The sequence below is a fragment of the Emydura macquarii genome, unplaced genomic scaffold, assembly GCF_026122565.2.
Source record: "Emydura macquarii macquarii isolate MOO-44397 ecotype Brisbane River unplaced genomic scaffold, CSIRO-AGI_Emac_v2 contig_1146, whole genome shotgun sequence".
Classification (NCBI taxonomy): Eukaryota; Metazoa; Chordata; order Testudines; family Chelidae; genus Emydura; species Emydura macquarii.
In genome coordinates, this window is record NW_027131283.1 from 5,277,501 (window position 1) to 5,304,828 (window position 27,328).

Below are 27,328 nucleotides of genomic sequence, written 5' to 3' on the forward strand. Positions count from 1 at the left end.
GGTTTTTGTATAGTATGCTAAGCTGACATGCCAACCAACCACTTATTTTCTTGTACTCCAGATGTTGGTATCAAGGGTCCAAATGGACTTATAAATACACATTTTCATATTTCATGTTATATTATTTATATATATGAGATAATATATGTTAGATATTTTATTTATATATTTTATAAATAAACATTTTCATAGTTCATAAATATATAATTCCATATTTCATGTAAATAAACTAAAAAGGATTATACACACTCATCTCTCCATCTTTTATATAATTAATATTAGTCTGTTTACAGATTATATGTTTAAATTAGTTATAGTGGACAATAGCAAATTTCCTCAGTAAAACAGAACTTAAACCCAATTCTGCCATGTAAACTCAATGCACTCAGTAGGGATGGTGACTCTGTGGCTGGAGTATGGCTCATATTGCATCATATTAAATACGAAAACGTTTCCATGGGATAATAGATGCTTTCTGGCAAACTGCTGGAGAGAATCGGCAAGTGCAAAACTTGGGTAAAATACCAGGCAACATTTGTATGCTTTTAACATGACTTTAAATTTTGTTGAAGTTCTTTAGGGTGTATTTAAAATGTATTTAAAATTGTTTTTATGATGAACAGCATCCTGAAAGCATCATCAGAAAGAGGTGAAACTATATATATACAAATTATTATTGTTTGATTGCTTTTAATACATAGCTTTCACAGCAGTCTCAATTCAACAGCAAGATGAGTGAAAAGACAGGAATCAAATCCAGGTCTCTTATCTATTTGTCTTAGAGTATGTCTACACTGCAGATGGTATGTGCCGGCTGACTGGGGCTCGGGATAAAGGGCTGTTTAACTGTGGTTCAGGAAGAGATGTTCAGGCTCAGGCTGCAGCCCAAGGTCTGGGACACTCTCACCTTGCAGGGTCCTCAAGCCCAGGCTCCATCCAGAGCCTGAATGTCTGCGTCACAATTAAACAGTCCCTTAGCCCAAGCCCCACAAGCCCAAGTCAGCTGGCATGGGCCAGCTGTGGGTGTCTAATTGCAATAGACATACCCTTAAGTATTTATATGGGGCCCCATCCCTGCAGTATCTGAGCACTTCACAATCTTAAATGCATACTACATGGTTTAATGGTAGTGTCTCATTGTCACTGAATCAGCCTATCAAATATACAGCTTTTATTAAATACATATCAATATTGTATCTAAAATGATTATAGAAAAATAAATATTTTAAAGGAATTTTTCCTGCAATTTAGTACAATACACATCACCACAAATCACTTCTATTCAATATTACATACCAATATAACATTAACATATCTAGTTTGAATGATATGGAAATATTAGAGAACCAGAACTTTGAGTCATCCATTTTATATATAATATTTATATATATATTTATATATAATGAATGACTTTTCTTATCTAAATACATTCTAAAGTGGATTATTATATGTATTTGAGGATGAATTCAGATGAAAGCATATTATAGTACTTTAGGGTTCAAGTCCCAATTCATAAAAAATTTATTCCCCACTTAAGTTAGAGTTTTCATGTACTGTGCTTTGGAAGAGTACTTCTCCTGAAGCAGAAGTGCACTGTACAGTTAATTCAACACTTTTTCCAATATGTGTAAATCATGCACAGATCCACAGCCACGAAGGATGGATGGAGTTAAGTGAGACTTTCAACAGGAGAGAAGGGTTCTTCAATTGACCCAACCTTTCAGCAGGTGTTAGAATTTGCATGAAAATGCTAAAGTTCTGTTGACTTACTGAAGCTCATTAACACCACCCAGGGCATTAGGGACGCAGAAGGAGATTGCTGGCGAGAATGGAGCAGAAAGAAGAAATCCTGGAGGAAACCTTAGGTACAGTCAAGCTCAGAGAGGAAGTTTAATTTGACGTTTACATTGTGTTGTTGCTTTTCAGTTACCAATAAAGCCAAACTCCAGAAAGGGGGAGAGTTTGGAAACTAACAGAGGTTCTGCACATTTTGTTAAAGGCAAAGTGAGAACTCAACCTAATTCAGGCATGCCTTGTATAACTATTTCCATGTATACAGTGCCTTGCAACCAAGAAAATCCCAAAGTTTATTATAAACTACACACATAGGAATTATCATATCAGATTAGACCTATCCACTACCAGACGCTTCAGAGGAAGGTTCAAGAAACTCCAAACAGGGCAATAATGGAGCTCATAGGGGAAGTTTCTTCTTAACCCCATCAGTTATTTGGCTTATGTCCTGAAAGATGAGGATTTATAGTCCTTACAAACTTTTAAAAATTCCCAGCAATATTTGTTAGCCATATAAATGCTAAGCTCTGGGCCACAACAGAACCTTGTGGCAAGGAGTTCCAACTTCCTTTTATCAGTTTTAAATGTACTGTCTTTCAATTTCATGTTTGTATTATGAGAAAATAGGAATTTCCGATATTATGAGACAAGATAGATAGAAGTGGCCAATTTTCCTTGTGTGTGCTCTTCATTATTTTGTATATTTCTATCGTGTTCCCTCTCATTGACTTTCTCGCCAAACTGAAAAATACAAATCTTTCTAATCTCTCTTTATATGGAATTTTTTTTCATCTTTTTATTCATAGGATCACTTTACCCACCACTGAAATACACGCATCTTTATAGTGATACTCAACACTGTAAGAGCACATAGAGCAACCAAACATCAAACTACAGATTAAGACTAGAAGTGAATATTGTATCTATTGTGTTAAAACTACTGGGGAAACTTGAGATATATAAAATGCAATTACCCAAATTGGACATTGTCCAGGCCTTTGGGGCTAATGCCCCTACTCTACTCTTTCAAGAGGTGCCATGAGATTTTTAAGATCACAAACAGAAAGGATTCCAGCTTTCAATATCATCCAAAAGACAGCTCTATAAACAGCACAGTGCTCCTGAACATGTTAGGAAGTTGGTTTAAAACAGATTTGGAGGAAAGAGTGCCACTGAATTGCCAACTTCACTTTCTCAGCACCTTGGGTTTTCCTTAGGTGTATCCACATATTGACCAAACTTGACTGCTTCATTTGAGATCTAATGAACTAAAAAAGTCCAATGTGTTATGGCTGCAGGTGGCTATGTGTATTTATTAAACAAAATAATTAAAAAAAAACCCAACTATCTAAGTTAACTTATCCACAGTGTACTGCAATAAAGAATTGAGAATAAATAACCTTCAAGACTTTCTTCCTCCCTATTTTCCTCATAAAAGAACCCCATTCTTTTACTTCTTCTATCTTCTGAATAGAGCAATACCCCATAATTCCCTTTTCTCTTGGAAGATCACCTACCTTCCCACTTCTTGTCCAACCCACAGTGTCACCAGCACTACCTTCCAGCCAGTCTTCACAATTGGACTCCATGCTGGATCTTCCTTTACCTAGTCACCGTTGTCAGTGCAATTCATATCCTACCCCTCAGCCCATATTAAGAAACCAGAAGGAAAAGGAGACAGTTTGGAATGCAGTTAAAATGGACCACGTTGGATTTCTAACAATTGTCAGGGAAGGTAGATTTGAGACTTGCTCCACCCAGAGTCATGATGTTCTCTACCTTCCAGTGACCAGAAACGATCTCCTCAAGCCCAGGGAAATTATAAGAGTAGCTAGATTCCTAATGATCAAAGTTGTTCCGTATTGGAAAACTAGGATAAGATAAGAATAAGATTTTGGTGAAGAAAGAGGATATCCAAGTGTCACAAAGATATCCGTATGGACCAAAACAATCATGTTTTGGTTTATCGTGGGCTTCATCTTACAGTGCTTGCCAGCTCCGTTCTTATGAGCTAGCAAGATTTTGAAACTACAAGAATTCTGTACTGGAGTGGAAGACATGTGAAATCCATGATACCAAGCAAACATTGTTATCAGTAGGTCATTTTGCATAGAAGATAGAATGATACTCTTTACTACTTTTACTTTGTAGCATTCATTTTTTCAGCATTAAGGCACATTTAAAATATAAGGGGTATTCAACACGGGGATTAACAACTTTAACAATGACCACCTCTTTGCTGACTTGTCAGCAGAGTGCAAGTTTTGATGATAGCGGATCTCATATAATGAGAAATGGACTTTGAAACTGGCAGTTCATTTCACACAGGGCACTAGCCAGATAGCAGAAAGCAACAACCTTTCAATATTATCAGCATCAGTTTGATTTGAACCAGTGATCTACAGGTGAAGAGATCAATATCCCTGCTCTAGTCACTCAAGCCAACCAATCCTCCCTGTAAAAACGTCTATTTAAAACAAAACTGTAAAGTGAAATTTAAAAAAGAGAGATTAGGAAAGCTGTCAGCCACAGCATGAGGGAGGGAAAGTGGTGGGCCATTCATAACAATTATGTTGGATTCCTCTTGGAAGGAAGAAATCATAATTTTATCTAAAAATATGTTGACACTGGAGAAGCAGAAATGCATTTACAGGAGAAAGGATCATAAGTGTTCCAGGAAGTAGGGAAGATCCAGAGCCTATTAAGTTTATTTAAATATTTTCACTTTAATTATTTCTTTTATAATATTTAGAAAGATCCAATTTAAGTAAAGGGACAGGACTTCTAGGAGAGAAGACTACCAGTAAATATTCTGACTCAACCAGATGCATGTGGAAGAACAGACTTCTCCCAGATTTGGGAGAGAGGCTTGTATGGAGATGTAAATATTTTGTTCTTTTACTCTGAGTAACAGTGTAAAATTGAAGAAAAAACTTTTGAATGAAACTAAATAGCTTTATTAAAAGAGAACATTTTGGCCTAAGATTTTTTTTCTTGTCAAACTCAGTTAATTATGATCTCATGTATTTTCTGGAACAAAAGGTCAGCAAATAAGTTCAGAGAAGGTTCTGTGCACAATATCTAAGGAGAACGATCCTGTAGTTAGATTTCATCTTCAGGGCTGAGATCTTCAAAGATCATGAGTTTCCTCTAACCCTGAGCTGAATTAATACATTCTGTTTGCTTCTGAGATGTATGGTACTTGCTGAAATAAAACAAACTTAAATTGATCTGTGGTCAAGTGACTAACTAATGCATTAAGTGTTTACAATGTTCTTTGCTAGCTTTTCTAAATTTATTTTTGTGGGAACATTCTGCTCAGTCAACTTTGATATTTAGATTGCTAAAACGTTACCTTGGAATGGCACCGATACATGCTATAGATAATAGATAAACTTTCCACTCTGCCTGCCCCACATTTACTTTTCAAGCATCGTGGAATGTTTCAGCATTAACTGTCACATGTTTGATCTGTTTTTGTGGCTGGGCACATGGTTAAGCTCTTCTTCTTCTTTCCTCCCCAAATGGGAGCTGGACAATCATTTATTTATTTTAAGTGCATCACTTCATAATTATAAACTGCTACAATCCAAAACTTTCCTTCGCCTTTCCTGATAATATACAGAATCAGATGTCACTTGAATTGGAGGGGAAGTGTAGTTTGCCCAGTATTTGCTAACACACATTTTGTATTGTAAAAACAGTAAAAATAAAGATAAATGAATCTTTAACTAAAGTGATATAATTCCCTGTACAAAGATACATTAATAGAATGTTAAGTTTGAAGTAGGGTGCATTTCTTGTCCATTCATCTCATACTGAAATAAATGAGCTGTTTTTCCTCAAACTAAAAAAAAAAAAAAAAAAATCACATATGGGCAGAGACCAAGTCTAGAAAATTTCAGCCTCAAAGAAGCAAGTTTAAAAAAAGTTTAAGAACCTAAAAAAAAATCTTAGCATGGAATTCATTATGAAATCTTTTTTTCGCAGTCACTCCAGCTTTGTTTCAACAGTGTATTTTATTAACGTGTATGAGTCATTCATCCATCTGTATTGACAAAGCATGTAGGTTCTTTAGAGGTTTCAGAAAGCAACACACCAACAACTCTTCTTTGTGTCCTCCCTTTCCTTTGAACTGCAATACGAGGACTCGGCTTTGTGCAGAAGCTCTAGCACTGGAATGATTTTAAATCAGACACTAGGAAGTAAAGGGTGGCTTTTTAGAAGTAAATGTGACTTACTTTTATTGTACTTTTAACACACTGCCACAAGTTGCTGTTAGTGGTGGTCTTATTATTGCATATGTATCATCAGCCCAATATTTCTACCATCAGCCAGATAATTGTTTGTGTCTTAATGAAGACAACATTGGATTGGATTCTAATCTCATCAAAGTCTCTGGCAAACTCTCACTAGAGACAGGCCTAGACAGAATAGATAGCATTTCTACCTTTCGTTATGATCCAGTCAAGGGTTGATATAGGAATAGGCATTTTTAAAACAACCTAAAAGTCAAATAATTACAGTGTCCTGCATATAACAAAGTACAACAATCTTGAAATATGACTGTAATCTTAACAAAGTAGGAAACCTCTTAGTTTGAATGGCTTTAGCAGCCTCTTGCAATATTGCCAACTTAATTTAATAGGTTTCAAAGCCTGAAGGGACCATTCTGAACATCTAGTCTGACCTCCTGTGTAATAAAGGCCATAGAATCTCCCCAAACTAATTCCAGAGCACAGCTTTTACAAAAACATCTAATCTTGATTTAAAAATTGCCAGCAATGGAGAATCTACCACAACCCTTGGTAAATTGTTCCAATGGTTGATTATCCTCATTGTCAAAAATTTACACTTTATTTCCAGTCTGAATTCGTCTAGCTTCAATTTCTAGCTATTTGATTGTGTCGTACCTTTTTCTGCTAGATTGAAGAGCCCATTATCAAATATGTTTCCACATTTAAGTACTTAACAGACTGGAATCAAGTCACTGTCACAACCAGGCTGACCTTATGGTTGGAACATGTGTCAGAAGCCAGGTCCGGTTGGATGCCAGATTAGAGTCAGAGACAGGCCAGAGGGCAGACTGAGTGTCAGGAGGCAGGCAGCATCAGGTTATCAGGATGGAGATTAGAGTCAGGTAGTAGGAGCAGATAGTGCAGGGGAGGCAGCCCTAAACAGGGGAAATTCAGGTGCACGGACAACTTCCTGTTCCTCTGCTTGGTTTAAATAGAAACAGGGAACAAATCGGGACCCCCCAGAGTTCCACCAGTCAGATCCCAGAACTGGAGTCCTCTATCAGTGTTGAGCTTGTAGTACTGGTAACTGTTAACAGGTCACTGGGTGGCAGGTTGGAATTTACTGGCTCCTAAAGGTATGTCTACACAGCAACTAGACACCTGCGGCTAGTCTGTGCCAGCTGACTCGAGCTTGCAGGGCTTGGGCTCATTGCTGCGTATAGACTTCTGGACTTGGGCTGGAGCCCGGGCTCTAGGACCTGTGAGACGAGAAACAGTCCCACAGCTTAAACCCAAGTCAGCTGGCACGGGCCAAATGCAGGCCTCTTTGCTGTGCAGACACCCTAAGAGCCTATGGAAGTGGAGTTTGAGACCTGTGATCCCTGACAGTCACCCCTTAACCTTCCCTTTGTTAAGTGAAACAGACTGAGTTCCTTGAGTCTTTCACTATAAGGCATATAGTCAGAGGACAAAAAGAGGGGGTAAAACCCTTAGAATATGTGCTAACTTCTTATTCCAAACAATCTGTTCCACCTTGCATTTCACTGTGATTCCCAAAGTATGTATTGTGACGCTGCCTGGATTAGGGGGACCTTTTAGAATATGATTTAATATTAATATTGCAAAATTACAATAATTTGTACAGGATAGGCTATGTCAGGTACCATTACAAAGGTTATAATTTGCTAAGGGTGATGATATTGTTTATGTGTATGTGTCATATTTGTACTGGAAGTTATAGACATGTTTGATATTTCTGTATTTCAACTTGTGCTGTGTTTCTGGGCAACATCCGAGACAGGATGGCAGCAGCAAAAAGCCTGTTTAGTGGCCCATTAAGGGAACTCAAAGGTACAATGAACCCAGGGAAAGAACTCAGGGGCTACACCTTATGAGTCACCAGGACTTGCTCGGGTGACCCTGCCCTCCATCTTGTTTCTGTGAATTTCCACAAGCCGCATGGCAAAGGGACATAAAAGGCAGCTGCTCCATCCTATATGGTCTTCATTCCTGCTTCCTACCTCTGGATTAACTCATCTGCAAGTGAAGTTGTGAAACGAAGGACTGAGACCCATCCAGGTACCAGATGTACACCAGAGGGTCTATATAAGACCGAAAACTCCACAATTATACTGAAAACCTGATATATATGGACTTTCAAATCATTTTTATGTATCTGATCATTTGACATCTCTTTTATCGGTTTCTTTCCTTTTATAATAAACCTTTAGTTTTAATTACTAAAGGATTGGCTGGCAGCATGGTAAGATCCAAACTTACATTGCTCTGGCAATGTGGCTGACACTTTGGGGTCAGGAGAACATTTTGGTAAAAGAAATAGAAGTTTAAAGAACTTATTTCTTTACTGGACCTAGTTGCTAAATGGGAGCCAGAGACTGAAATGCAGTAAAGGAGGCTGTGTACTTCTTGGTGTAGCTTTTTGATAACAAGTGTGAGAGATAAGAAGCACTGTTTGTGACTAGTTGGTGAATTTACTGCAGTGTTAGCCATCAGTTTGGAAGACTCTGCTCTCCTTTTGCAACCTGCCCTGACCGAAGCATTTTCAGGTAGCTACCCTAGGCACATATGGGTCACACCAATCCGAGACCTGAAGAATAGTCCTATGTGGCTCTAAAGTTTGTCTCTCTCACCAACAGAAGTTGGTCCAATAAAAGATATTACCTCACCCATCTTAACTCTCTCCACTCCTACTCGATATTCCCCTGTTTAACCATACAATGATCTTGAATGCTTATGGATCAATGTCCTAACAGATAAAGCACAAGATAGGGTTTTAGTTGGTGTCTGCTACAGACCGCCAAATCACATTAGGGAACAGGATGATCACCTCCCTAAGCACCAATCTATAATGTGTAGGGGAAAAAAACTGTGAGATCATGGGGGACTTCAATTTGAGTGACAAATGCTGGAGGTCTCATGCTGTCAGTACTATAACATCCTTGGAATTTCTAAAACATTATAGATGACAATTTCCTAACTCAAGAAGTGTTGTGGTCCACACAAGGAATTCTTTATTAGATCTTGCCCTAACAGATAAAAAGGAACTGATCACAGTACCAAAAATTAATTGTATCTTAGGTACTAGTGATCATGACTTGATTGCATTTATAATGTGCAAACAGAATGAAGTCCAGATCAATAATATATATACTTAGTGCTTTATGAGGCCAATATTAAAAACAATTATGAGTCAAATCAGCTGAGGAAGAATTTAATCAGAAAAATGTGAATGATAACTGGCAATCTTTTAAGAACACCTTACTTGATGCCCAAAAAGCCAGAATCCCACAAGCGAGAAAGAAGGCCATACTGAATTAAAAAACTGAACTGGTTTAGAGGGGAAGTAAAGGCAGTTATAAAAAATAAATATATATACACACACATACACACACACACACACACACACACACACACCCCGGGCCCTGTGTTACACGTGGTGGAGAATGCAGGCAATGCCCTCCCCCCTCCCCCCCCCCCCCCCGACGCAAAGGGGGGAATGCCTGCCCTGCTATCAAGACCTCAGAATCCCGTTCTAGAGGACCGGCCGGAGATGGAGGTCGAGAAGCTGCTGAAATGGTGGACCGTCGCCCAACAGCAGCAGCAAGCAGCCCAGCTGCAACGGCAGCAGCAGCTGATACAGACTCTGTACAACCAGCAACAGCAGCTGCTCTGGGATCTGGGAGCCCAGCAGCTGGAGTTGCAGCGACAGTTGATACAGCAGCTGGTTGCCTGGCTGCACCGACTCGCCGGGACGGACAAACCCTGAGACGGACCCAGGGGCCCGGGCCTATGCTTTGCCAATGGTCCACCAGGAGACCGCCGCCCTCTAGGTCCGACCCTGAGCTGTACTTATGGCATGGTGTATGCCAGAGAAGGGCAGGCCCGGGGACCCTCGGGCCCGAAGACCACAAACACAGTGGGCCTGGCCGGGAGACGGGTTGAGGCCCTCGTTGACTCAGGGTGCGGGCAGACCCTCATCCTAAGGGGCCTGGTCCCTGAGGACGGGAAGCCGCTGGGCAAAGTGGGTCTGCGCTGCATCCATAGGAACCTACGGTTTTATCCAACCATGAAGGTCCTGCTAACTGTAGGACCCCGGACCCGAGTCCTGTCTGTGGGGCTGGGTCCCCATCTACCGTATCCAGTGATCCTCGGACGGGACTGGCTCAACTTTGCAGGGGTCTTGCAACGGGCGAGTACCACCGAGGACCCCAATGCTGGGGCCCCCGAGGAAGAATCCCCTGATGCCCCTGACCCACCAGAGGGCGAGGACCAGCTGGACCCCACCGCCGAGGCAGACCCAGAGGCGGAGGCACCAGGAGAAGGGACGGCCCCGATTGACAAGGACCCACCGCCTGCCGACGACCCTCTGGCCGACTTTTGCTGGGACCAGAGAGAAGACCCCACCCTCGCCCGGGCTTACAAACAACTATTGATGGTAGACGGGATCATAACCAACCCCCAACGAGCACCCCAGTGGCCTTGATTCGAGCTACAGAGAGGCCAGCTGTACCGCCTGGAGAGAGACCCACAGACGCAGTATCCCCACGCCCAGCTCGTGGTGCCCAGACCGCATCGTAAGGCCGTCCTATGTTTGGCCCACGACATCCCAGCAGCAGGACACTTAGGCATGGACAAGACCCTCGCCCGAGTCATCTCCCGGTTTTACTGGCCAGGCATACACCGGGAGGTCCAGGACTACTGCACCTCCTGCCCTGAATACCAGAAAGTGGCGCTGGCAGGAGTCCCACGGGCCCCCCTGGTTCCTATCCCCGTGGTTGGGACGACCTTAGAACGGGTGGCCATAGACCTGGTGGGGCCCTTAGAGAGGAGCGTAGCAGGATTCAGCTACCTCCTGGTCCTGGTCAATTATGCCACCCATTTCCTAGAGGCTACCCCCCCTGAGAAACGCCACCGCCCGGACAGTGGTGTATGCCATCCTCGGGGTCCGGAAGCTCCGGACCTCCGTCTATCACCCACAAACTGATGGTCGAGCGATTTAATCGCACCCTCAAACACGTTAAGAAAATTCCCATCTGAGGACCTGCGGCGATGGGATCAATTAATCCCACCCCTGCCTCGCTATCCGAGAGGTCCCACAGGCCTTCACGCAGTTCTCCCCTTTCGAACTCCTGTATGGCAGTCAACCCTGGGGGATCCTGGACTTAATGAAAGAGCACTGGGACCAGGCCCCCTCCCCATCTAAAGGAATGCTCCAGTAGGTGCTTGTGCTGCAAGAAAACCTTTGCCAGGCCGGGGTGTTAGCCCAGGAAAACCTCCAAGCCGCCCAGCAAAGCCAGACCCAGACCTATAACCGGAGAGCCAGAACCCGCTCCTTCGAGCCTGGGGATCGGTCCTGGTTTTGCTGCTCTCAACAGAATCCAAGATACTTGCCCATCAGCAGGGACCCTATGAGGTCCTCCGGGCAGTTGGCCCTGTGAATCACGAGATCCGCCAACCCGACAGGAGGAAAAAGAAACAGGTGTATCACGTAAACCTGTTAAAAGCCTGGCGGGAACGAGAGGGACTGCTGATCAACCCGCACTCTGCCCGTCCGCCCTGCCTCAGGGCCGGGGCGATAGACTGCCTGCCCAGCCTCAGGGCCGGGGCGATAGACTGCTTGCTCGCCCACCCTGCCTGAAGGCTGGGGCACCAGACTCATATCCGAGGCTAACGTTTCCCTTGTAGGAAGGCGCAGTGGCCTTCCTCCGAGCTGGGGCCCGAAGAAGGGCCACAACCATGGGGCCGAACCGGGTCCCGTGTGACATACACACATAACAAATGGAAGAAAGGGGAAGTTGATAGTAATGAATATAAATGCAGAAGTTAGGAATTGTAGAAATTGCTAAGGGAAGCAAAGGGGTACAAGGAGAAATTATGGCCATCAGAGTTAAGGACTACTAGGAGAAATTTTTAAAATATATTAGGAGCAAAAAGTATCCTAACAATGGTATTGGTCCATTTCTATGTGAAAATAATAGAATTATCAATAATAATGCAGAAAAGACAGAAGTTTCAGTAAGTATTTCTGTCAAATATTTAAGAAAACACAAATGATATAGTCTCATCATACAATGTTAACACTCTTTTCATCCCTCTAGTACCTCAGGAGGATATTAAACAGAAACTACTAAAGTTAGACATTTTTATAGCTGCAGGTCCAGATAACTTGTGTCCCAAAGTTTTAGAAGAACGGACTGATACAAGACTCTATTAATAAAGAAATAAAAGAGGGTAACGTAATTAATGCAAATCAACATGGGTTTATGGAAAATAGATCTTGATATTGTTTTTTGATGAGATTACAAGTTTGGTTGATAAAGGCAATATATCAACAGAATACACTTAGAATTGTGTAAGGCTTTTGATGTGGTATCACACAACATTTTGATTAAAAACTAGAATGATATAAAATTAACATGGCACACATTAAATGGATTAAAAACTGGCTAACTGATAGGTCTTGAAATGTAATTATAAATGGGGAATTTTTATCAAGTGTGAGTGTTTCCAGTTTGGTCCTTCAGGAATCCGTTCTTGGCCCTATGCCATTTACCATATTTACTAGTGGGCTAGAAGAAAATATAAAATCATCACTGATAAAGTTTGCAGATGACACAAAAATTGGGGGAGTGGTAAATAATGAAGAGGACAGGTCACTGATTTGGATCACTTGATAGACTAGGCACACACAAACAATATGCATTTTAATACAGCTAAATGTATACATCTAGGAACAAAAAACATCCCCATTGTATAGGTATGGCATGACTCTATCCTTGGAAGCAGTGACTATGAAAAAGATTTGGGGGTTGTAGTGAATAATCTGCTGAACATAAGATCCCAGTGTGACTCTGTGATAATTTATATCATTCTAGTTTTTTAATTAAAATGTCATGCGGTACAAAGTCAAATGCCTTACAGAAGTCTAAGTATATCACATAACACTATTATCTTTATCAAACAAACTTGTAATCTCACCAAACCCAGATAGCAAGTTAGTTTGACAGGATCTACTTTCCATAAACCCATGTTGATTGCATTAATTATACATCCTCCTTTAATTCTTTATTAATTGAGTCCCATACCCTTATTTTCTTAAATGTCACCTTTAACCACCTCTTCTTTGGCTCTTTTCCTCTCACATCCTAAGCCAATGTATTAGTCTCATGCAGTGAAAATGCTGCTGGGAACATCATTTCTCAGGTGACCTTCTTCCAGTACAGGTATAAAATCTGTTTCTATACATACCTTGCTTCATACACAAATCAATAAACTCACAAAGTATGTCAATACTTTGTAACATAGCATATTTCCCATGCCAGTTTGAAAGAAAGCAATCTGCAGCGGAGCAAATGGATAAGATCACATCAAGATTTTAAAAAGCCTTACTCCACTTAATTTCATCCCTTCAAGAAATGGCATTAAGGAAAATGCCCATTCCTTTCTGTAATACAATAATAATTGGTTGAAAACATGGGTGCCAGGTGAACTGCCTAGCCTATGGCTCCTCCCCTTCTGCCTGAGGCCACACCTCTCTTGCCCTCTCCCTCACCACCGCCCAGAGCTGCCTCCCCTGGAGGAGCCCTGCCCCATTCTAGAGACGGGCCTGGGCCGCCCTGACCGTGAGCTGAATCCTGACAGGGCGACCCCAGTGCCAGGTGGCCCCAGCTGCCCCAAATCTTGGCCAGCAGCCCCAGCCGAGCCACGCGTGACCCCAGAATACCGGCTGGGCAGAGTCCCCACGGGCAGCCACAGCACCCGGCAGCTCCAACTACTCAGATTCCTTGCTGGGTGGCCCCAGCCTTCGCAGAGTACAGGCCCGGCAGCCTGAGCCACGCATGGCCCCAGCCTCCCCAGAGCACCTGCCAGGCGGCCCCAACCGTGCACACCGGTGGCCCCAACGTCCCTGGAGCACTGGCCGGGTGGAGTCCCCACTGGGTGGCCCCAGCACCTGGCAGCTGCAGCTGCCCTGATTCCTTGCCGGGCGGCCCCAGCCAGCCCCAGAGCACCGGCCGGGCAGTCCAAACGGGTGGCCCGGACCAGTGGCTGGCTCGCCCCTCTGTGTTCGGGGCAGCCTGAGGACAGGAACGGGAAGCTGCTGCCTGCTGCAGCGCCGGCGATGCAGCAGGAGGGGGCGGGACCAAGCCTGGCTGTTTGGGAAGGCTAAGCTTTCCCTGGCTTATACTGCCCTCACCACGGTTGAAAAATTCATGACTCTTGCATATAATTGGACACACTGTACTCTAGTAGATAGGCCAGAAAACAGTTAGGAGATGAGATTTCTACTCTTGGCTTGGCTACTGAACTGTTATTTGACATCAGACAAGTAACTTCCCCTGTCTGTGCCTTGGTTGCCCCTCCAACCGTTTGTCTTGTCTATTTAGACTAAATGATTTGGGGCAGGAACTCTCTCTTAACAGTTGTCTGCACATTGCCTCAAGGAGATACTGTAATACAAATAATAAATACATAATTCATTCAACAGGGAAGCATAGTTTTTGTAGAACTGTATTACTTACTGTGCATGGTAAGAAAAAGGTAAAGCAGATAAAGGTGATACTGGTAAATGACTGAGAAGCTTTTCCATAATAAGAGAGAAATGAGGATGAGATGAAAGGATTTTTCTAAGATTCACTGATCTGCTCTCTCCAGCAGTGACACAAATGGCACCTCCCTCAGTCTTATTGCTACTCTCTTTTGTGTTACTTGAGGCACTTAATACTAAAACAGAGGTAGAACTACATTTTCATCTCAGGAAGAGACTTACACACAACTTGATGATGGATCAATAATTTGTCTGGATGTGGTAGTGGTGATGTAGTAAAAAAAAAAAAAAAGAGCGGGGCATTCAGAGACTGATTAACAGCTACGTGAGAAAATGGCTTTTTGCAATATCAAAGTCCTCGTGATAATAAGATTGATATAGTGGACAAAAAATTCTGAACTAAGACCCAATTAATAAAATTAATAATAAATTATAATAATAAATTAAAAAAAAGTATTTTATCTTCATGTCAGAGCCCTGACTAGATTCACTATATCTCTGATGCATCACCTGGATATTCTACTTTGGTCAGTGTAGGCTTAGGGCTACAACTTTAAAATACTGTGAATCAAATGTGCAAATTAAAGTGTAGACATAGACACAAGAATATAAAGGCATGGGAGGCTGTTTTATGCCATGCAAAAATAAACTCTATGCCTAAAAGCAGATGTGGGGAGTGGATGGATCTTCATCTTTTCTTCTTTCATTATTTTTAATTGAAAATTGTATGAATATGTAAAATACGACTGAGACGACCAACTAACCAAACAGAATTACATATGTGCATAAAGTGTGTATACATTAAGGCAGAAAGTATTTTATTCATTTATTTAAAAAAGAAATAGGATATTTCAATGTACTAAAAAGGAAAATAATTAGTATAGAAATTAAAATGGTATGCTTTGTTGATGTACTGTGGCCAGGGTTGGTGACCCTAACTTTAATAGAAGATACACTGGAGATTGAAGAGGTATGAAGAAGAGCAACAAACATAATTAAAGGTATGGCAGAATTTACAGTATGATGATATTTCAGAAGCTAGGATTATTTAAACACTGAAAGGAGAAAGATGAGAGGGGTCTTGACTGAGGTAGAAGCTTAAATGATGCAGCAAAACAGCCTAGTCCTTGTTTTTACCGTGTCCAATAATATGAAACAAAAGACAGGTTATTGAACTGAAGGGCAATAAGGAAATATTTCCTGGTACTGTAAATAGTCAACTTTGAAATTTACTGTCATTCAGCTATATAATTATAGTCATTGGTACATCTACACGGCAATAAAAGACTGTGGCATGGCCATGGGGGGCCCAGGTCAATCAGGCTCACAGGGCTCGGGCTCACAGGGATAAAGTTGCCGTGTAGAAGTTTGGGCTTGGGCTAGTGCCTGGGTTCTGAGCAAGTGGGGAGGATCTCAGAGCCTGGGCTTTAGCTCGAGCCTAAATGTCTACAACTCCAATTTTTAGCCCTGCAGCCTGAGCCCCATGAGCCCAAGTCAACTGAGATGGGCTCTGAGACTCAATGCTGTGAGTTTTTTATTGCAGTTATTACTTACTGTGCATAGTAAGTACCTATTCAACAGGCAGATGTCCCTTTTAGACATCCCTAAATAGAGGTCCCTATTAAGTCAAATACTACAGCTAAATTTAAAAAATATTGGATAATTTCATTATCATAACCACATTTATGACATCTGCAGCTATGCAAGCAACATTAACACAAGGCAAATCAAATCTCATGCCTCCAGGTTAAAACCAAGCAACTGAAGGGTAAAGATTCAAAAAGGAATTTCCTTTCCTTCCCATTCAAATGAACATTACAAGTTGGCTGTGTGTATTATGGATTTTTCACCATCCTCTGAGGGATCAGATATTGCTGAGAACAATGTGGGAATATACAGACAAAGCTGTATGATACAGCATGGCAAATTTTCTGTTAATTCTCTATTTTACAGCTACAAAAATACCATTGTGGCACTAGATTAGAAGTGCCACAATTCAAAGTAAAAGGGCATACAGTTTTTATAGGGCTAAGTAGTCACCACAGCAGTTTCTCAGAGATGGACAGTTGAAGAAAAAGTCATTTTGGCTTTTTTTAAAAGATTAACAGCAATTGAGAAAGTCACACCACATGAACCAGGTTTTGTCTGTAGAACTATAATAAAGATGATTCTTTTAAGTAACAGTAAACTCAACTACAGAGATAATCTATAGCTGGTGTGGGAAACTGCTGGTTCTGCTCCAGTGGATCTCGCGCTTTTTCTCTTGTAGTGGTCAGGGCGCTACCAGTTACCCCGACTCCAAACGTGGCATCCTTCCAGTAAGGTCCTGTGGGGAGGGGAAGGGGGAAAGGACCTGGACCCGCCCTGTACTCTAGGTCCCAGTCCAGGGGCCCCACGAATAGCAGCTATGCGCTGCTGACAGCGTTAAAGTCTGCAACTCTTTCCCCTGGACTACTTCCCCCTCTGCCCCTTCAGCTTCTTGTTCCCTACCCCCTCTCTGCTAGGCAGGACTATTTCTCTCAAGCCTCAGTGTCTGGGGAGTTTCTCTACTCTGCTTGCACAAGTCTCCCCCTCTCCCGTTCCGGTTCCCCTCCTACTCTGCCTCCAGGTCACTCCCTGCCTGTCTGGAGCAGGGTTTTTTTATCAGGCTCCTGCCTGGGCCTTGATTGGCCTCAGGTGCTCCTAACTGCCCTGTAATAACCCCAGTTTAGTCCACATGGAACAGGGCCCTGAGAATTCTAGAGCTTATATACCTTCCTTCTACTCCCACCTACACGCCCCTCCATGACTTCCTAAAGTATGACTTTTTCCAGACCATGTCAGTAATAGGTGGCCTGTTGCTGGTGGTGGCGCTGGGCCCGGGAGGAGTCTCAATGGACGAGCCCAAAAAGAAGTGTTGAAGGCAAGAGGAGAATAAAGAATGGGGAGGAGGCTTGGGACAGACGGGGAGGGAGAGGGGGGGGTGAATCTTTCCTTACAATTTTTTTAAACTTTAGTCCCACTTGTGTATTATTTTTTCCTCCCCCATTCTGTTCTTTAGAGGTTTATCATCATTCACTGTTGCCTTATCAGGATAGAAGAGTCTTTTTCTTCCTATCCGGTTGGAGACGTGTAAATTAAATTAAAATATATATTATATTCTAAAAAAACCCCAAAAAACCCACTCTGGCTGCCCCTCCTGCGGCATGAGGAAGACCCTGGCGCATATTTACCTCAAGTGCGCCAGGCTGTAGCCCGCTCCGGCTGCACTTTTCCCCGCACCTGTTCCTCTACGCGCACCTCATCTGTGGCTCCACAAAGTCCTGGGACCTCCTTGTCAACCTCCTCCTCGCCCTGGCCAAAGTGGCCATCTACAAGACCAGGGAGAGAAGGTTGGCTGGGGGCATGCTCTGTGACTGTGGGGCCTATTTCCGTTCCTCCATCCATTCACGCATCCAGGCGGAGTTCCTCTGGGCAACGTCTGCTGGCTCCCTTGACACCGTCAGGGAGCAGTGGGTGCTGTTCGGAGTTCTCTGCTCGGTGTCCCCTTCCGGTTCCCTTTGTTTGACCCTGTGACCCCCATGCCCGTTCCTATTTTTTTTATTAGTTGTCCCACAGAATCAGTTGCGTTCCAGGTCCAGAGACTCCTCCCCTTAGGCTCGGGGAGGGGTCTTTAGCACTTCCCGGATCTCAAATAGACCACTCTCTAGATGCTCTCTGACCTTGTTTGAATAGAAACACATTTATAGAGTTTTTCCCATGGAATACTAGTCTATATATTAATTTTCCTTTAGCTACACACTATAGTTGTAAATGCAAATCAAAGTGTGAATTGTATCTCCTTGCTAGTTTTCCATCAGTCCTAGGAGATATCAATCAAAACCAATCAATCAATCATAACTGTAAAGCTATTTGGCCTCTACTTGACATCAGTAGAAAATTAAAAAATAATGTAATTTATTAAACACATACATGATTCAGATATTTCTGGGGATTATTAGCTGAAATTTAATGATCTTGCTAAGATTCAACCTGAACAATCAATTTCTTTCCTACTTTACAACTGGCAGGATGAGATATGGAGACTTTCATCTCTAGGACATTGATTCAAATCTGATCCAAGCCAGTTGTGACCAAAAGTTATTATCTGAGGTCTCTTCAGTGATAGATGTGAAATGAGTTAGTGATGTCAGTCCACTTCCTAGCTGATGGTCTCCATGTTGCAGCTGACATAGACTTTAGGGCCAGAAGGGATCATCATGATCATCTAGTCTGACCTGAACATTGCAGGCCACAGAGCCTCACTCACCCACTCCTGTAATAGATCCATAACCTTTGACTGAGTTACTGTAAAGAGGTAATCACTGTAAAGAGGGCACGATCAGCAGTGCCCTGTGCACTACAGAAATTGTCCCCCGCCCCCCCCAGTCACACAAATTTGACTTGACTGCCCCACCGTCATGACAGAGGGGCAGATAGACCAAATCTCAGTGGTGCTGCAACCTCGCTCTAGCTCTGCTCCAGCTATTGCCAGCCTTGCATGGCATAAACAGAGACTGCTCAGCAAAAGTGCTCCTGCTCCAAATATACTTTAGCTCACACACAGATCCCAAACATCCCTATCACTCCAGATATACCCCAAGAACCCTCCACCAGCCCCCACTTACCCTGAGAGCCTCCAAACATCCCAGTAGCCCTGATATACAACCTGCTCATCTCAGCCCCACTGCCCACAATCCCCTCTCCACAAGCCCCTCTCCACAATTTACCCCACCACCCCCAACATCTTACCCTGCAGTCCCCCAACACTACCCACATAGCCCACCAACAACTTGCCCCCAGCCCCTGACCCACCACTCCGAGGACCTTCCTGACCACTCATTGGCACCTCACCCCCCCCGCCTCTTAGCACTTCGCTCCCATCCCAGGTGGCTCCTCCCAATCCTAGCTCCACTTGCTCCCATCGCCTGCCATGCACTCTCATGGCACGGGTCAAATTTAAGTGAGTGGCATTGCCAGGTCACAATACCACTCACTAAAATTTGGCTCATCTGTCCCCATGTCATGACAGAGGGGCAGCCAGGCCAAATCTGAATGGTGCTGTGACCCCGCCCTCCAGGTTGCAATGCAACTTATTCAAATTTGGCTGGTCCACCCTTCCATCATGACAACCTGGCATATGGGGTATCAAGGCCATCTACCCAAATCCAGCAGTCAGGTGCACCCCTGATATGGGGCCCTGAACAAGTGCACTGAGTGCACATTGGTTAATCTGGGCTTGATGATTAAGAAGCAGCCTGAGAATGATTAGTTAAAAGAAATACAGAGAACACAAAAGCAACAAACTCCTTAGAAGAGAAAAATATTTAAAATGTTTAAAGACCCCCAAGTCTGAGGAGGCAAGAGGGATAATGAAAGTAACAATAGCAGTAAAATGGCTAATTCTGATACTTTTTGTTTGGTTTTATACAATTGCTTTCCTATATCAAGTAGTCAGTCTGAAACACCATAGGCATAATCATTTGGTACTGTCATTGTCAGGACACAGGATTAGACTAATCAATGATCTAACCTGGTACAATAGTTCCTATGTGATGGGACCATCCTAATTATCTACTCTTTGTTATAGAAAGTTAAAATGTCTCAGGTAAATCTTTAACTGTAATAAAAAAAGCTTCTCTCAAATATCAAAACTAAAAATGAAAGCATTACATTTAAAATAAGATGTAACCGTAATGTAATTTACTCACCTTAGTAAAATCCATTAAATTCCCTTTACTTTGTGCCTGAAAGATAAGAAGATTAAACATAAAATGTCATCTGTTATAGACTGTAGTGTTATTCTTCTAGATCTTCTGCTTCTCTGTAAGAAGAAAGAATGAAATATACATAATCTATATAGCTATACATTGAAATTAATATTTTAAAATTAACTGACTTCCTTAAAAAGTTCCAGAGGGGTAGCCGTGTTAGTCTGTATACAGCAAAAACAACAAGAGTCCTGTAGCACTTTAAAGACTAACAAATTCCTGCGGGCATAAGCTTTCGTGGGCTGCAACCCACTTCGTCAGATGCATGAAATGGAAATCACAGATAGGAGGTGTGTATATATATATATATATATATATATATATATATATATATATATATATCCAAGGGTAAGAAACAACAATGGGGAGGGCAAGTGCTAACAACTGACTTACGCCGGCAGAAATTTGTTTGTCTTTAAGGTGCTACAGGACTCTTGTTGTTTTGACTTCCTTAAGATTCTGAATTTTAAAAAAACAAATACGTATTTACTAGCTGAATGCCTCATTACAAGATAGAAAGAGATTTCTATAGTACACAGGCATATCTCTGGATATCTATAAAGTACAGCTATGATCAAAAGTTCTATCTAGATTAGTATACAGTTGATTCTTCAATTTAAAACATTTTAGACACAAGTCACTTCCTTCAAAACTTTGCTGCTCATATGGATTGAGAAAACCCAAGATCCTGAATATTCAGTGTACTTCTGCCCAATAATAAAGGGGTTAAGCAGCTGATAATAAACAAAATCAATAATAGCTTAAAAAAATAAAAATAACTAATTCCATCCAGGAACAGCTTGCATGTACATATACGGAAAAAGTCTAGACTCGGTCCTTTTAATGAGATAATGTCAAAGACTATGTCAAAGCTGATAGACCTAAAATTAGACCTACCAGCTGTGTTTTGATTCGGAATCATGCATATACACAGTGTCATCCCTTTGCTCCTTCTTTGTTCTGTACTTATAAGCAATCAGATATCAAAATACACAAGAACATTTTCTAACATGTTCAGAGAGGGGCACTCTTGTATATTTTAAAACTGTTCCAGTTCACAAAAAGCAAAGCAGATCAAGATACACTGGAGCCCAATGTCACTGTGTCAAGCAGAGAACCATATTTTGCATAACACACACATTTTCTATATACTAAAATCCTTCTTACCTGAGACACACCTGTTTGTTTCTCACTCAATGGCTGCTAATGCTAGACCCAGAGCATTCTGGTCAGCCACCCCAAAGCCCATTCCTGTAGCCAAACTCAGTTTTATCATTGTTGCCCTGCCCAACTCCAGTAATCCTCTCCCCAAGCCTATGAGGAAATAGAAGATTCCTGGTCCCTTATCCCCCTCCCAGAAAGGCAGCAAACACCAGTTATGAGGGAAGACCTCTTCCTAAGCAAGGGAGGATGCAGAATTGAACCTTTCCCTCACAATCTTCTGGAAATCTGGAGTAACGCTGACACAAACAGAGAACCAAAAGGAGGGGTCAAGCAACTGCAATAAGGAAAAAACTCAACGACTGAAGTGGGAGAGGAGTGCTTAGGTGGTGATTGCAGCGTTGAAAAGATGTTGATAAATTTGTAAGATAATTGATTAATTTTGTATTCAGGGGAAGGAGAGAAGTGGTAAGAGAGAAAAGTGAAGGGGGGGCAGAAAGTTGGAAAAAACAACTTGCCGATGAATTGAGGGAAGACTGAAATGACTGATGAGGCAGGGAGGGAAGGGGAAGATAATTGATTCATTTGATTGTAGGGGGAAGAGAAAATAACTGAGGAATTTGGCAGGGAGAGAAAATTGATGAATGAATAGGTGATTGATGATTAAATGCAAGATAACTGAGCTGGAAGGAGAGGGGTAACTAGGGGGAACTGTCTGATGTTTGTGGAAAAAAAGGTATGAAGTATGTGAGAGAGAGGTCGATGTGAAGGATGTTCTAGAAGTGCGCAAGCAAGCAAGTCCATGAGAGTGAGCAGGGAGTATCAATGTCACAAAGTGTGTCAGAGTGTGCTTGTGCAGTCAGAGCAAAGGATGAAATGATACTAACCCTTTTTCCGTAACTGTCGTTCTTCGCTATATGTAGTGCACGTCCATTCCACTGTAGGTGTGTGCGCACCCAGTGCACAATTGTCAGAGACTTTTCCCTCAGCGGTACCCATTGGGGCAACTCTCGCACACTCTGCTACCTCACACTACTGCTCACATGTATAAAGGACAGAGCCATCCCTGACACCCACAATTCCTTCCTACTGGATAGATTCCAATAGAGAGGGTAAAGAGGGCGGGTCATGGAATGGACATGTGCAACACATTGAGAAGAACAATAATTATGGAAAAAAGGTTAGTAACCATTTTCTTTTCTTTGAATAATTGCACGTCCTTTCCACTGTAGGTAATTCACAAACAGTTTGAACAGGAGGTGGGGTTGGGGTCTACTTGAATAGGTAAGGGAGGACTACTCATCCAACACTAGCATCATCCAACACTAGCATCATCTCTGGATTGCTGAGAGATGATGTAGCGGGCCAAGCAGGGGAGGAGGCAGGGCCTGGAGTGGAGTGGGGGTGGAATGTGGCCGGGACTGCAGGTGGAAGAGGTAGGACAGAGAACTAACCCACTCAAGGGGAAGCTTCACCTGCTGCCCATGGTCGTAAACCTCACCCAGCCCTTTCTAGGGGGGTAGGGGCATTGACTATTCTTCCCTAGGGCCCAGAATTGCTGTTGGCAGACCTTTGGTGTAGTAAGAGGCAAATGTATAGCATGGTGATCAGGTTGCTGCCTTACAAAGGTCCAATATGGGGCATGAGCCTGAAAGGTCACGGAAGCTGGCTGAGACACAGCTGAATGGCCCAACGCTCTACTTGGGGGTGTCATGTTAGCCAACTGGTAGCATAACCCAATACAGTTGGATATCCAAGAAGAGATCCTTTGGATGGACACTGGATAGCCTTTTGTTCTGTCTGCTATCGCAGTGAACAGTTGAATTGAAGACCAAAATTGTTTAGACCGATCCAGGTAAAAAGCCAGAACTGTAATGTCTCAAGTGTGGAGCTTTTCCTCATCTTAATGCATCCGAGGCTTTGGGAAGAATGTCAGTAAATTGATTGCTTGGTTAATGTGAAAACTGGAGACCACTTCAGTAAGACACTTCAGGTGAGGGTAAAGGTAAACTTTGTCTCTATAGAAGACCATATAGGGAGGTTCTGATACTAGTACTTGCAATTCCCCCCACTCTTCTGGCTGAAGTAATAGCAAACAAAAAAAGCCACCTTCATTGAAAGGTATAGCAGGGAACAGGTTGTCAGCAGCTCAACAGGGTGATCCATCAGCTTCACTAAAACTAAATTCAAACTCCATGGTGGAAGAGAATCCTGTACCTGTGAATATAGTCTGTCCAGACCTTTCAAAAATCTGACAAACATTGGATTGAGAAAGAGTGAACGGTTATCAACAGGAGGGTGGAAAGCCATGATAGCAACAAGATGTACTCTGGTAGAACTGACAGTTACCATGTTTCAGGAACAGAGATAGTCCAATATACTGGCTAGGAAGCCGGATTGAGGAAATATCTTTCTTCCAGGACCAGATGGAGACTCTTTTCCATTTAGCCAGGCAAGAACTCCTAGTTGAAGGTTTTCTAGAAGCACCTCCTGTACTCTTTTAGAACAAGACCCTTCCAAAGATGTCAGCCATGAAGCATCCAGGCTGTGAGGTAGAGGGCCTGCAGGTTGGGATGGAGGAGGCGGCTGATGTCCTGAGACATCAGCATGAGCGGAAGTGATAGTGGAGCTCTGACTAATAAAGCTGAAAACCACTTCTGACAGGGCCACACTAGGGCTAGGAATATAAGATATGTTCAGTCTTGTTAGATTTTGCATAAAACTTTGAGCAGGAGTGGAACCGGAGGGAAGGCCTACATTATGCTGTTTGACCATGGTAGTAGGAAGGCATCTGTCAAAGAATGTGGGGCTGTGACCATTTTAGGAGGAAAACTGTTAACATTTTCTGTTGGTCTATGTTGGAAACAGGTCCACTTGGAGAGTTCCCCAGAGCTGGAAAATGGATCTGAATGAAGGGACCAATCACGATGATAGATATATGATCTGCTCCGTTGTTCTGCCAGAGCATTCCTTTTTCATTGAAGGTGAGCAGCTTTCAGGTGGATATTGCTGGTAATGTAAAAATGCCAAAGCAGTCTTGCCTCTTGGCACATTTGTGTCGATTGAGTTCCCCCTTTCTTGTTCACATAAAACATCGCTGCTGTATTGTCTGTTAATACCAATAAATTATTTCCTTTGGTGTGTGGAAGGAATGCCATTCAAGCCAAATGGATGGCTCACAACTTCCCTACATTTATATGTAGTGTAGTGCACCATGTGGCCAGGCCCTCCTAGCCCTCAGGGTTCCCCCTTTGTACAAAGGACTCACAGTCATCTGCGTTGCAGTCACCCAGGCTCATATATTTACAGTGCACACAGTCAGTTCCCCAGTTCCCACTCCAGGCACTTTATGGACTCAGAGGTTCAGGGTGGCTCACCCCTCCTGGCCAGCAGGCAGACTGACTCACAGTCCTCCCTGCCCTGCTTGGCCACACCTCCCCCTTTTTCCTGGTTTCCTGAGCTGGCCTATATACCCTCCCTGGCAAAGTAGCCAGCTATTCCTTCTTTGCCTCATTAGTCAGGGCTCTGTCTTAGCCTAATCAGTGTGGTCAGCTGTTGTTTGCTCCCCTTTTAGTTCTTGGCTCCGCTGACCTGCACTGCCTCAGTTCAGCCCACTGGATTAGGGCTGACGGAGACAGCTGAGTGGTTTACCACCCTCCACTCTGTCACATACCTCCACTCTGTCACACACCCTTTAATGAACCACCCGGTTCACCCAACCTCTACCTCTCTTTGGCTGGCTATATAAGTTGCTACGAGGCAGCTCATTCTCTTCCACATGTGGATGCACGGGATCTTTTCCCTGGGGTTCGCTCCTGTCTTTCTCCGGCCATCCTCCATATGGGCACTCTTCCCCTATGTGTCCCTTCCGCCCACAGATCCAGCACTCGGGCCCCCGTGTGGGCCGGTCCTTTCCCTGCTCCCCCAAACTTCCCTGCTGGGGTTCCTTATTGGCCTTCTCCTCCCCTCGGGCCTCCTGGCCGGTTAGGCCCTTGGGCCCCTTAGGTATCACCAGGGATTCCACTACCCCCACCTCCATGGGAGTAACGCCTGTGGGCCCCTGCCCTGCTGGGTCTGGGCACTGCTTCCATTGATGCCACTTCCCCCCACAAATCCAACATTCCCATGCATTCGTGGGCTCTGAGGGGTCTGGGCTACCTGTCTTCTCCTCCTTGTTGGTTTCCTGTCCCCTTTCCTCTCCCTCTGGTCCTAGGAGGCTATTTGCTTTTTCCTCTCGTTGCCTGTGTCTAGGGGACTTTTCTTCTGAGGGGCCCTGTGTCCCCTTATTCTCTCCTTCCTTCCCCCAGGGGCCTCCCTGTCCTCCCAACTCCCTTGGAGGGGGTTCCCAGCAGGACCGGGTAGGGTAATCCCCCCACTATCCCAACCTGCTGCCAGTTAAAATATCCTTTCACCTGAAGGGGCACCTGTGTCATCGGGATATCGTTCAGTGTCCCCATGGATACACTGTACCTCTACCCTGGTCCCTGGGACTACCCATCGTCACTTCACCAGTCCCCACCGGATCAGTGAACCAACCCGCCAGTGTCTGAGTGCTGCCTCTATTAGTAAGGCTTTCAAGTGGATCTCTCTGTCTTTTTGGGTTTGGGGTCTGAAAGTCTTAAAAAACTTGCATTTTTCCTTACGATGAGCTTCCCCCCAAGTACTTTAGGCAACTATCATGGGGGTCGCTCAGTGGAAAGGCCTTCCCACAAGAGGCACAAGGTTTGAAGCACAGTGACCGGGGCATGCCCTGCTCCCGGCAAAGTCCCAGTCGGGACTATCCTAAGCGACTAACTACCACTATTAACAACACTTAAGGACTAATCTACCTAGCTAAGACAAACAACAAATGATTAAGGAAAACAAAAGGGATTGAGAACACTTGTGATGCAAGTCATAGCAGTTCCAGCAACCGTCACAGGTGGAAAGAAGGAACTGAGGGGGTGTAGGGCTGGCAGCACTTCATATACCATGGCATGTGCGCGGGGCTCCAGGGGGTGCTGGAACAGGCCCTATGGGTACTGCTAAAGGAAAAAAGTTCCGGTAACTGTGCACAGAGGTGCGCGCACATCTACAATGAAATGGACACAAGCAAGCACTCGAAGAAGAAAAGATGGTACTCTGGGAACTGGTATTCTGTCCTTGACCAATACATCAAAACTGTTTGCTTGAAAGATTCAGCTTGCTTAGATGAACTGACAGCTGTGGAGGATGAGGAAGGTGGCAGATTGTCTTCTGTAATCTGTGCCCTTCTTCCTGGACAGATCCTGGATGCTAATCATGAAACTTGGATACTGTTGGAAGTGCTGTGGGCAAAAAGGCTTTCTTTTTGTTGATGACATATATATATTCCCAGAGACTTAAGGGTCACTCCTGATCTTTGAGACTAGACAGCCTCTCATCCGTCTTTCTGGAAAAGAGCAAACGACCCTCAAAAGGGAAGTTGTGGATAGTGTGTTGAACCTCTGGGTCGAGACCAGATGACTGCAGCCATGAATACTGTAGTATAGTGATGGCAGAGGCCATGGCTTGAGCTGCAGACTCAGCCTGCAAAGCCGTTCTGGCAACTAATTTGCCCTCATTTACCATTGCTGTAAATTCCTGTTTCATCTCGTTTGGAAACCTGTCCTTAAATTTTGAAATGTTATCCCACAGGGTAAAATTGTAACAATCCCGTAGAGGCTGCTGGCTTGCAATTTGAAGCTGTAACCGTCCTGTTGAATAAAGCTTCCTGCCGAATGTTAAATTTCTTTGCTTTCTTGCTTTTTGGTGTTAACACT

At 43.4% G+C, this 27,328-nt stretch overlaps 1 protein-coding gene across 2 annotated transcripts in view; it reads right to left on the reverse strand.

Moving 5' to 3' along the window:
• Positions 1-27,328, reverse strand: part of PDSS2 (decaprenyl diphosphate synthase subunit 2) — a 186,494-nt gene that overhangs the window by 1,340 nt on the left and 157,826 nt on the right. Inside the window, exons 7-8 of one of the 2 annotated variants that reach the window (XM_067546761.1) lie at positions 20,328-20,363; positions 4,627-4,999 (exon numbers count right to left, since the gene is read on the reverse strand). In XM_067546761.1, the coding sequence (XP_067402862.1) occupies positions 4,961-4,999; positions 20,328-20,363 (75 nt within the window). In that variant the 3' untranslated portion in view covers positions 4,627-4,960. Of the gene's footprint in view, positions 1-4,626; positions 5,000-20,327; positions 20,364-27,328 lie in introns of those variants that run through there. The other variant, XM_067546760.1, reaches the window with a different exon arrangement.